At 44.7% G+C, this 11,487-nt stretch overlaps 2 protein-coding genes across 4 annotated transcripts; one reads left to right on the forward strand and one right to left on the reverse strand.

Moving 5' to 3' along the window:
- The first annotated feature begins 1,000 nt into the window (after nucleotides 1–1,000).
- On the forward strand, nucleotides 1,001–5,811 carry GTF3A (general transcription factor IIIA). The gene is made up of 9 exons (XM_066544860.1): nucleotides 1,001–1,150; nucleotides 1,378–1,478; nucleotides 1,864–1,960; nucleotides 2,149–2,237; nucleotides 3,121–3,194; nucleotides 4,419–4,502; nucleotides 4,891–5,120; nucleotides 5,210–5,269; nucleotides 5,525–5,811. Exons 1-9 carry the CDS (start codon nucleotides 1,001–1,003, stop codon nucleotides 5,681–5,683), a joined length of 1,044 nt encoding a protein of 347 aa, XP_066400957.1. The 3' UTR covers nucleotides 5,684–5,811.
- On the reverse strand, nucleotides 5,749–11,194 carry MTIF3 (mitochondrial translational initiation factor 3). Of its 3 annotated transcripts, none has more exons than XM_066544861.1 (4): nucleotides 11,087–11,194; nucleotides 8,671–9,134; nucleotides 7,268–7,413; nucleotides 5,749–6,025 (listed from the first exon to the last, which is right to left on the reverse strand). In XM_066544861.1, exons 2-4 carry the CDS (start codon nucleotides 9,131–9,133, stop codon nucleotides 5,813–5,815), a joined length of 822 nt encoding a protein of 273 aa, XP_066400958.1. In that variant the 5' UTR covers nucleotide 9,134; nucleotides 11,087–11,194; the 3' UTR covers nucleotides 5,749–5,812. The 3 variants fall into 3 exon arrangements, with proteins under 3 accessions (XP_066400958.1, XP_066400960.1, XP_066400961.1); XM_066544863.1 differs by lacking the exon at nucleotides 11,087–11,194 and adding an exon at nucleotides 9,520–9,660; XM_066544864.1 differs by lacking the exon at nucleotides 11,087–11,194 and adding an exon at nucleotides 9,484–9,660.
- Nucleotides 11,195–11,487: the final 293 nt, after the last annotated feature.

Consider the following 11,487-nt stretch of genomic DNA (forward strand, 5'->3'; position numbering starts at 1 on the left):
CAGGGTGGCAGCAGAGCCCCTATGTCACTAAAACTGCAGGAGAGTGTTATGTGTGGCAAGGAACACAGAATTAGACGTGTATCTCTGTGTGGCCAGATCTCTTCTGCCATGTGCTGAATTCTGCACCTGGGACAGGGCAGCCCTGGATGCTCATACAGTCTGGGAAAGGAGATGCTGGAAAGTAGTGCCATGGAACAGGACTGAGGGTCCTGGTCAATGACAAGTTGAACATGAGCCAGGAGGGCCACCTGTGTCCTGGGGGGCATCAGGCATAGCATGGCCAGCCGGGCAAGGGAGGGAATTGTCCTGCTCTGCTCTGGGGCGGCCTCACCTCCAGGGCTGGGGGCAGTTCTGGGTTCCACAATGTAAGAAAGACATTAAACTGTTACAGAACATCCAAAGGAGGTCAACAAGGATGGTGAAGGGTGTGGAGGGGAAGCCGTGTGAGGAGCTGCTCTTCAGCCTGTTCAGCCTGGAGGAGACTGTGGGCGGAGCTCATTGCAGTTACAGCTTCCTCATGAGGGGAAGAGAGGGGCAGGCACTGATCTCTGTGGTGCCAGTGACAGGACCTGAAGGAATGGCCTGAATTGTGTCAGGGGAGCTTTCGTTGGATATTAGGAAATGGTTCTTCACCCAGAGGGTGGCTGGGCACTGGAACAGGCTCCCCAGGGAAGTGGCCACAGCACCAGCCTGACAGTTCAAGGAGCATTTGGACAACGCTCTCATACCCGTGGTGTGACTCTTGGGGATGGGGTTGTGCAGGGCCAGGAGCTGGACTCGATGATGCTTGCGAGTCGCTTCCACCTAGGACATTCTGTGATCCTGTGCGGGGACTCCCGGCACACAGCCACAGGAAGAGCTCTGCCGGTGCCGCTCGGGGCCCGCAGCAACTCCAGAGCCCCTCAGGCACCGAGCCCGGCCCTCGGCCCCGCGCGCGCCCGCCCCACCGAGCACGCGCTGCCACCGCCCCGCCCACCCGCGCGGTCACGTGCCCTGCGGCATGGCCGGCGCGCGGGGGGACGGCGGCGGGGACGGGAGCGGCGGGAGCGGGCCCCTCGTCCCTTCCTACATCTGCTCCTTCCCCGGCTGCGACGCCGCCTTCAACAAGGCCTGGCGGCTGTCCGCCCACCTCTGCCGGCACACGGGCGAGGTGAGCCGCGCCGGCTGCTAGGGAAGGAGGGGTCTGTGTGAGCGAGGCGTTGGCGCCGCGCTGGGACCCCGCGGGGCACCGGGCAGGCCGCTTCACCTGCTCGAGGTGCCCCACACCCAGGGGCTGCGCGGTGTGGCCGGGCCGGGCGCGGCCGGGGCATCCCGCTGACGGCAGGATGGCCTCCCCGAGGGGGTGGGTTTGCCCCTGCGACTGCTCCTCTCTTTCAGAGGCCGTATGTTTGCGATTATGAAGGCTGCGGCAAAGGGTTCACGAGGGACTTCCACCGCGCCCGACACCTCCTCACACACACCGGAGAAAAGCCGTTCGAGTAAGGCCCAAGTTTTTACTTCTTAAGCTGAAGTGCGGTTTTTGTGAGGAAAGGAAGTTAAAACAGGGCAGTGGTAGAGAGCATGCATGCCTTTGGTGTCATGGGCACTGCCATAACTGTGCGTACACGGGGTGGGATCAAACCCCCTGCTCCGGCAGTGATCTGTAACAAGTGCTTGAAGGAATGGGCAGATCTCCCCCAAGAATGCATTATTAAAAAGCTAACTTAGTCTCTGGCTTTTAAAGAATGTCTTCAATGCAAACTTCTGTATTTGACTTGTGAGTTTCAGTAATTCTTCTGTGTGTTGTTCTTGTACAATGATTTCTTAATCTGCCTAGGGAACAAGTCATTGACAGCAGTAATTGAAAATGCAGTTCATTTGCAGGTGCACAACTGATGGGTGCAATGAGAGATTTGGAACAAAATCAAACATGAAGAAGCACATTGAGCGCAAGCATCAGAATCAGCAAAAGCAATATGTGGTGAGTAATTACCTTTGCACTGTAGAGTGGAGGCTAAACAAGCTCTTTCTTGTGTATCTGGTGAAATACTTCAAATTGCTATTATGTGGTACTTCTGTAAGTTCAAATACCATAACTGGGATTTCAGCAAAGACGTGAACTGAACAGTCATTATTTAGCCTCTAATCAAAACTTAATTTCCTCAATAGTGTGACTTTGAAGGCTGTAACAAGTCTTTCAAGAAGCATCAACAACTTAAAGTTCATCAATGTCACCACACCAATGAACCTCCCTTCAAGTACGTGGATAATTTTAATACTGAACTTTAACACTTAAACACTGTAGATGAAAATAGGTGCATTTTCATTGATGTGGCAGTAAAATAAAGAAATCAGTTTGTAGTCAGGGCTGCAAGTATATTTCTTGTACTAGTCCTTTGCTCAGTGATCTGTTTTGAGCAACAATCTTGGTGCTCTGTAACTTCAGCATTCCAGCAGTTTTATTAAAAATAACACAACACTCCCCCACCCCCCAGATTTTAGTTCACAGTTTGACATACAGCCATAAGAGCTTGCACAGTGATGAAAAATGCAGCTACCTTTATTTCCCAGTAAGAAGCAGTGACCTGACATTGAGTAGTGAGTAGTATGTAGAAAAAGAGGACAGACTTGGACACTAATCTTGGAAACTGTGCATTGCGGCTCCATTTGGGTAACACGTGACTATAGATCTGCTAAAAGGAAAGTTCAGTCTTGTATTTCTTACAGGTGGGTCACATTTAACATGAGTGTTCCTTCCACTTCAGTGAAATGCACTACTATGGTTGGATGACAGCCAAAAATGTCAGTGCTCTGCTGGTTCTGCACAAGCCACTTAAACCTTCCACTTTCTGTCCTTCTATGTTTGAAGAGCCTGCTGTGTGGAGATGATACAAGGCTTGACTCTTCAGCTAAAGCTCAACTTGCTGTATATTTGGAAATGATACTATTGTTCTAACTCTCAAAGTCATCCAAGTCTATTGAAAAACTATTATGGAATTTACTTTTACAAGGTGGAGGGACACACACAGATTGTAGGTGAAGGGAAACTTGAATTATTTTGTTAATTTTAATTGTTCTTGATTTAACAAAAAGTAGGTAGATGCAGTGAAAGAAATGAAACTACTGCTATTTTGTACCTAGATGTAATAAAGAAGGATGTGGAAAGTGTTTCTCTACTCCAAGTCGACTAAAGCGGCATGAGAAGATCCATGAAGGTAAAACTGTTTTTTTCTTTTTAAGGTTATGTTTCAGCAAAGGAAGAAGAACTGCTTCCAGTGCAGAGTATGCACGGATGCATGACAATCTCAAAGTGTTCTGGGCCTGGTGATCCAGACAAGACAAGACACCCATTTTGAATCGTAAAGCGGGATATAACTGCAGGACATTGCAGTGTTCAGTTATGTGTGTTTGTGGCAGTCTGAGCAGAGCTCAGGATTACTTCAGTTATTTCTTCTCCTGAGGTGTTTCCTTGTAGATAATCCATCTTTTGGAGATGGGCTGGTAGTAAAGGCATTAGCCTAGATGTCCAGAGCTTATGATCAGTTGCCAATTCTGCCACAAATTTCCTATAGAGCCTTGGCAGAACCATGTGTATTTTTAGTTATTAATGAACCTATGTGAGAGGCTTTTATGTGAAATCATCAGAATGTGGCCATGTATATTTGAGCTAATCCTCCTGCCCTCCTATCCATTCTTTCACTGACAGATAACCAGCTTTCCAGTGATAGGAAAAAACCAAAACCAAATCAAATAAACCCAACAGACTAGGAAGAGTACCCAGAAGGCTGTGATTTGTGCTGTGATTCCCTGTTCTTAAGACAAGGACTTGTTCGTAGGTTTTTGAGCATTCCAGTCCTGGGATTTAAATAGTGTTGACTTTCTGTGGTTCCTGCCTGATAGAATGGTAGAATCTCTTTAGACTCTGGAATACTACTGTATGGTCAGTATTTCTTCATAATATGCAGGACAAATATTTATATAGAAGTAATATATATTACTAGTTATTCTCATCTATTTGAGAGAAAGGGTATGGGTGGGAGGAAGTAGCTTTACTGAAGCAAGGAGAGAGTTTTACAAAATCATTTAGGTCAGAAAGGATCAGCCACCTTGTCCAGCTCCCTCCTCAAGGTGGGGACAGTTAGACCAGGTTGCTGAGGACCACATCCAGTGGTGTTGAATGGTTCCAGGGCTTGGGCTTCCACAGCCTCTCTGGACAACTGGTGTCAGTGATGTAAGATTTCTTACATAAAATTGCTAGGATTTTCTTTTGTTCTAATTTGTGTTGATTGTTTATTGTCTCTTATCCCACTCCTGTGCAATACGGGAAGAGATAAGGAATAACTGGCTTTTAATTTTCAAATGCTGGAAGTGTTCCCCCTTGTAAAACTGGACTGTTTGCCATACCCTCTGGGATTGTAAACATCTGTTCCATCCAACAGGCTATGCATGCAAGAAGGAAAACTGCTCATATATCGGAAAAACTTGGACAGAGCTTCTGAAACATAATAAAGTCAGTCATGCAGGTAAATTCCAAATACATTAGTAAACTTATGATACAAATAGGAAACCAACTTCTAATCTGGAGTTCTTGCTGTACTCATTTCATCAGCTTGTCAGAGTCTCCCAAATTTGTCTACTAACTTTATTGGTGAAGCAGCTGTCACTCCAGCTAGACCTTTGATGAAAATGCTGCTCAGTATACTAACTTATGTTTGTGATTCAGTTAACAGAAAACTGTTTTATGTAGGATTTCAGATCTGGATAATTCCTACTGCATTATCCTCCTAAAGTCTCTAAGTTGCTAGCATTTTGTGTTGATTTTAGCACTGTTCTAATAGACTAGCAGGGTTTGATTCTGAGCTGCTGTAAGAAGTTGTTTATTTATACTCTGCCTTTCTTTCTCCCACTTAGAGCCAATAGTCTGCAGTGAATGTAACAAAACTTTTAAACGGAAGGATTACCTCAAGCAGCATCAAAAGACACATGCTGTGGAGAGGGAAGTCTGCCGCTGCCCCAGAGAAGGATGTGGAAGAACATACACAACTTTATTTAACCTTCAAAGCCATATCCTCTCTTTTCATGAGGAGAAAAAACCATTCTCTTGTGATTATCCAGGCTGTGGAAAAGTGTTTGCAATGAAGGTATGTGTTTTTTTAACTGTTCTTTTCTGAATCCCATTATCTGAAATTATAAACTTTTTTTTTTTCCCTCCTGCTCTATGTAACTGTAGCAGAGCCTAGCAAGACATGCAGTTGTACATGATCCTGAAAAAAGAAAGCTGAACTTGAAAGTAAGTTACACTCTTGGAAAGTCTTCTCACCACTACCCTGTCACTGCAGAGGAGGGAAAACTTTACCTGTTTTATATATGTGACTTCAAGCAGGAAAACAGGTCAAATATGTTGGTAATTTGTGAGATTCTTAATTTATGAAGCTCCTTTAGCTAATGCAGTCCTGGCCTCTACTTTATTTTTTCCCTCACTACAATAGTAGTTTTTGCTCCACAGATATATTAAGTTTACTAATTCTGGATCTATTTCTGCCAGGCAAAGCGTTCTCGTCCCAAGAGGAGCTTAGCCTCTCGTCTCAGTGGCTACATTCCTCCCAAAACACAGCCAGGAAAGGATGAGGTTGTGATGGAAAGCAAGACAGCAGATAAGCTCGTAGAAAATGGAATACCAGCTGTTGAAATTCAGACTCTGTAGCAAAGGTTAACCGAGACAGTGTTCTTAATGGAATGACCAATGCAAAGCTCAACAATAACTTCAGATAAAGTTAATTTTTTTACATTTTATTTTTAAATAAATATATATTGTTTACACCTCTTCAGAAAGTCATTGATGCAACTCATTTGACTTCAAGTCTTCATTTTTATCTTTCTTTACTGTATTGTTTTTCTTGATTTCCATCTTCTGGTGCTCTTTCAACTCTTTGTCAGACATATGCCTGAAAACACAGGTACTCACTCCTTCTCTAGCAACTTTTGGCTTGGAAAGGTAAGTTGCTTTTTCAGACACAGTCTCCAAAATTTGATCAAAAAGCATGAACTAAAAAGGAGGAGAAAAATGGAACTAAATGAATGCACAGATACAGGTAGAAAAATATTTCAAGCTGCTCTGTAAGAACATGATCTGCTTAGTTTAGCTATTAGCTGAACCAAGCTAGTTCCTAGTCCTAGTTTGAACACTTCAGCTTGTCCTTTCCTAACTGTTCTTTACTCATAAGGAGGTTTAGGCAAGTCACTAGAGGGGATTCAGCCATTTCCTAACATTTAGGCTGCACTGCTGACTCACAGTGTTTTGCTCTTTAAGGGTGTCCATTAGAGTGGTCTCCATCTGACTCCTCTGCACCCTCCTCTTCCTCTAGATTCAGATATATTATTATATGAGGCTTTTTTCTTAAGGGGTAGTATTGTCCTAAGGTAAGCAGGACCTGGTAGTACTGAACTGAGTAACAGTGCATTCATGTAACACAACGAATTCCTAACCTCATTACTAAGCCTTCAAGGACACTGTAAATCAGGACTATGACATGAAATGTTCTGTTCCCTCCCATCATCAGTTCTTCCTGTTACTCTTTCCCTGTGAATTTGGCTTCCTATAAAAAGTATTGGTTTTTTTGGATGAAATGCTGTCACAATTTTCTCCAGCAATTTAGTTGAGACAATCGTCAAGAACACCTAATTCACTAGAAGAAAAAAATAGTCTTACACAGAATATTTATAAAAAACCCATTTTTGTGAATGACAGGAAGTCTCAAGGCCCTGCAATTATACTGGGAAGTTGCCATAAGCTGCTTAATATTTTTAGTGATGTTCATTTTGCTAGTCTTGGAACACCATTCCAATAGTTTTTCATGTAGGAATGGACAACTAACCTTAGCCAAAGTTGCATAAATGCAGCTCCAGAAGAACTGTTGGTGAAATAATACAGCTAAAATACAGACCTTTTTTTTTTTTTTTTTTTTTTTTTAAGTAAGGTTTTCAGAGTGGGTGAGCTGGCTAAAGGCATAGATCAGAAAATTTCACTGGCCCCATTAACAGGGTGGGGCTGCATAGGAGTAGGAGCTGCTTAGACTCTGCTGCCCAAGCCAGTACTCCAGCTGGATTGTTAAGGAAGCATGGTATTTGAACTGTCTCTCTGGGACTACTTTTCTTCACCAGTGTTTGAAGAGGGGCCTAGATCTCCACAGAGATACCAAAAACTGTGGCAGTACTCAATAAGGAAGATCAATACAGCTGCAGCTGTTAAATGACATTGACTGGTCCCACTTCCCAGGAGTGCACTTACCATGTCTGTACTGCTGCCTTTGGCTTGCCGGATGGTAACTTTAACATGGTGTCTCTTTTCAATCCACTGTGCTATCTGTTTAGTCTTGGTCTCTAGGTCGTTCTTGGCAATAGCTGAAGAAAAGGATAACTCCTTTTGCACCACCCCTGTTTAAAACAGAACTGAAAGTCTGTTGGCTTAACATTTGACAAACCTGTTGCTCTCTTTTATCAGCTTATGGTGCTTTCTCTCCTTGACTCCCTCCTCCTTGCTTTCTCAGAGAATCCTGATCTCACTGTCTCAGCATGCACCACTCACCTGAGAGGGTGGCAACTTGAAGCTCTCACACTCACTGCTGCAAATGGGAGACTGAGTGCATGTTTGAGGCACACAGGGAAAATCTCTCAGGGTCAGAAGGCTTAAGGTATTTTTAATTACAGTCTTGTTCACATGATCCACAATGTGGGTCTAACAAACAGGTAAGCATTGCATCTGGAATTAAGGACTTAGTGTGCAAATTCCTGTGTTCTGCACATAGGACAGCTGAAGGTAAAAGTGCTGACGTTAGCTCTTCATCTCAAGCCCATTTTATTGAATGGTGAGTGCAATATTCAACTGGAAGTACGACAATGCCTTGTAATATATCTGAACATAATATATATATGATGATATCTACAGTCTCTTCCTCCTTCAAGTTTCTCTAAAGCAGTTACCATCTGAATAATATTTTTGTGGTTTCTTGAACAGAGCAACTCACTATCACAATAATGTTCTCCTCTAAAATCAGGACTCTACCCAAAGCATAGCTATCTTCGTTAGCCTGAGGATATGAGAGGATACAAGGTCACATGCCTTTTCTAAAACCTCTTTGCCAAGCTCAGTTTGTTAAACTGCTGGAGCAGGTGGTACTAAGAAAAAAAAAAAAAACAAACTGAAAAGCGTTAAATACTGAAAAAGTTCTCTTACTCTGTACAAGAAAGGGCTCCAGACTTTGTCTTCCTAGCAGCAAATGAGGAAGAGAGTGTTTCATGACTACTGGTGACAAACTAGATAATTATATTAGTGTATCTGGTCCTTAGTTTATAAAAACTGCCTGTCACTCTATACCTTAGTAAAAGAACAGAAATTCAGTGAGTCTCATGGAACCAGAGCCTAGTTATATTCACTCACATAAAGATATTTTTTTAACAAGTCAGCAGATGCCAAAATAGCAAATCCTAAGAGGGCAATAGAAGGCTTCTCTGTGGAAGACTGGACTAATCCAAAATTTTATTTTCACCACTGTAAATCCTTAATAGCGTGGACTGCAGTGACATTGCTTTGGATTTACACAAATACAAGTAAGAGGATTTAATCTGTTGAAACCACTTTTAATGCAGCATTTTTCACAGTCCTCAGCATTGTAGTGTTTACAGTGCACATACCTTGCTTTGGACTTGCTTTTTTCTTCTCTGCACGTTTAAGCTGCTCTTCATGAATCTGCTGCCCAGTCATTAGTCTGTAAACTGGAGGTTCTACGTTCTCATGAAGCAGAACCAGTTTCAGGCCATGCTGATCCATAAGTCTGAGTGCCTCTGCTCGGTGCATGTTTCCTAAGCTCTCCCCATCCTGGTTGATTACGTGCAAAATACGATAGGGAATTCTTCGCCCAACGCTTCCAAATGCTGCTTTACTTTTTGGTTGTGCGTGAGATTTTTCATCTGTACAATATGGTTGAGTAAGCCCAAACACAGCTGACTTCCTAGGGTCAGGTACCACTATCCAGAATGGAGAAAAGAGCCACTTTTGTGCTGTCTGTGGCAGAAGAGTACCAAAGAACCTTTTTGCATATCTGCTCTCATTTCTGGCCGCTTGACATAAATATTTCGTTGTGCACAAGGCAGTCATTCTGAGGAAGAAGAAAAAACAAGTTACCCCATCAGTCAGATTCTTCTAGTTATATTAGAAAGACTTGACTCCAGTTCAATAAACCCTAGTGTTTGTAACTACTCTTTTAAAATGATACATGGTACTACCATACAGAATCATCAATCAACAGTCATTTTACAGTAACAAAGGGATTTAACCCAGAGAGACAATCTGACAAATGAGCAAAATGTATGAGTTGATGTTACCTTCTGTATCTTAAAATCTGAGCCTGAACTCCTTTAAAGAATGCAATACTTCTAGTTCCTTTCTTCTCACTTTCAAATTTTAATCTAAATAATTACAGGCATCTATCCTGACATGGTACTCACAAAGCTATAAACTTTCAAACATGCTTCCAAATATACCCGTGCTTGAAGACTACTGAAACTCATCTTTGAGACATTTCTTCCACTGGATTTTTTTTTCCCATTCTTCCCCGGTTCATGAAATCCCCCTGGCAATTTTGCTGCAGCTCCCCATTATTTGCATTTTGTTCAGACCTTCAGAAATCGTCCATTTTCTAACAGCTGCAAAAAACTTAGGAAATAAAGAGCAAACTGTGAGTACTCTCTGCAGTTTTCCTATTTTTTGTTTAAAAGGCAGCAATTGCAGGAAAAGCCAAGGATGATGCAGGAAACCAAACACATGTCATACCAGAGGAGTTGGCAAGAGTGAGACCTTTTTTGCCCAGGAGGGAATGTGACTCTGCTCTATAAATACATGCATGCATACACATATATACGCACACATATATGACATGGTGTAAACATGCATCCATGTGCATACATACACATGGAAAAGGTGTAAACCATCAGCAAGGATAAAAAGCTATTTATAATTCTAAGCAGTGTTGGCACAGGAACAAGTAAAATGACTTGCCTGTGAATAAACAGTCTGAAAAGGGGACAGTCTGGAGCCTGGGATGGATATCATGCCTCAGCAGCAGGGACAATGTCCATGCAAACTGCTTGAAGAAGGAGTCAGAGGAGTTCATGAACAGGGCAGTCTGATAACAGCTGTGTGCTACGTAGATCCAGAACTCAAGCCAGCCACAGGGCACGGAAGAGAAGTAACATGATTTCCACAGCAGCCTAAAAACAGGTGGTAGAGCTACCTTTCCTTCCTGCCCTGGGCTCTGCCTCTGTCCAGTCCAGACCCCTGTAAAAACAGCTTTTTGTCTGGCTGTGACAACAGCCCTATGACTGAACACCCACTGTCAACACCCAAGTATCTTTGTGTATCATCAGTGCAGCCACAAAAAAGCCATGATGTCCTTATTTTTTTTAATGGCTTCATAAAGCAGCTCTGGATCATGCACGCAGACTTGGTCTGCAATCGGTACATCACTGCTCCATACTGAATGATATAATTAAATTCTTTTTCTATTCAGAAGAGCCTGGCTTGCCCTTGAGAGCTACTGATTTCTAAAATTAAGTAACAGTATCTCAGCAATGGAACAGCAGCTTGTTTTAAGGAAATGATGACCTTGCTCTGCTAAACACATGGTGTTGTTGGTATCCTCCTTCATTCTCAGACGCTATTTAAATCTAATAAATCTAGCCTTAGCTGTCTGAAAGAAAACAACTCCTTTTTTATGGAAGGGTTTTTCTTTGCCTAACACAGCAAAGACACGTGTGTTTCGCCTTGTGCGTTTCGCTCTTCCTTGCGTTGGCAAGGCCGCCTGACTCCGCTGGGTGGGAGCTCTAAGGAGCGGCAGCTCCGGGCACACCGGGAACCGCGGGAGCCGCCGCGCTTCCCATGCCGGGCAGCAGTCACGGGAGGGGGGCGGCATCCCGTGGGTGTCCCTCCTGTAAACAGGGAAGAAGGGCTGTACGTGGGTGTGTGACCGTGCCCCGTCGTGTCCGCCTTCCCGGCTCTGCGTGTCGCGGAGGCCACTGCGCGTGCCCGTGGCTCCCTGTGACCCCCTCTTACCTGTCGGCCGGGACGGGCCGAATGGAGCCGAATGGAGCCGAACCGCCGGCCCCGGCCCGCCGAAGCAGCCGAGGGACCGGCCCGAGCCGCCGGGAAGTTGCGGCACGCCCCGCCTCTCCCCTTTCCTTTTCCTCCTGCTCCTCCTCTTCCTCTTCCTCCTCACGCGCCTCCGCCTCTCGCTCCCGCCCCGCGCGTTCCCGTGGGCGCGAGCGCGCCTCCGCCGGTGCGCGCCCGCGGGAGCGCGCAGGGTGGGAGCGGCCGCGGGAGCGCGCAGGGTGGCAGCGGCCGTGCGAGCGCGGTCCGTGTGTCCCTGTGTCCGTATGTGCCTGTGTGCTCCTGCGTTTCCAGGCCGACACACCTGGCGTGCCCCGTTCCCTTTGTGCGGTTGTTGGGAGCTGCTG

Source organism: Molothrus aeneus, chromosome 2, assembly GCF_037042795.1.
Source record: "Molothrus aeneus isolate 106 chromosome 2, BPBGC_Maene_1.0, whole genome shotgun sequence".
NCBI lineage: Eukaryota > Metazoa > Chordata > Aves > Passeriformes > Icteridae > Molothrus > Molothrus aeneus.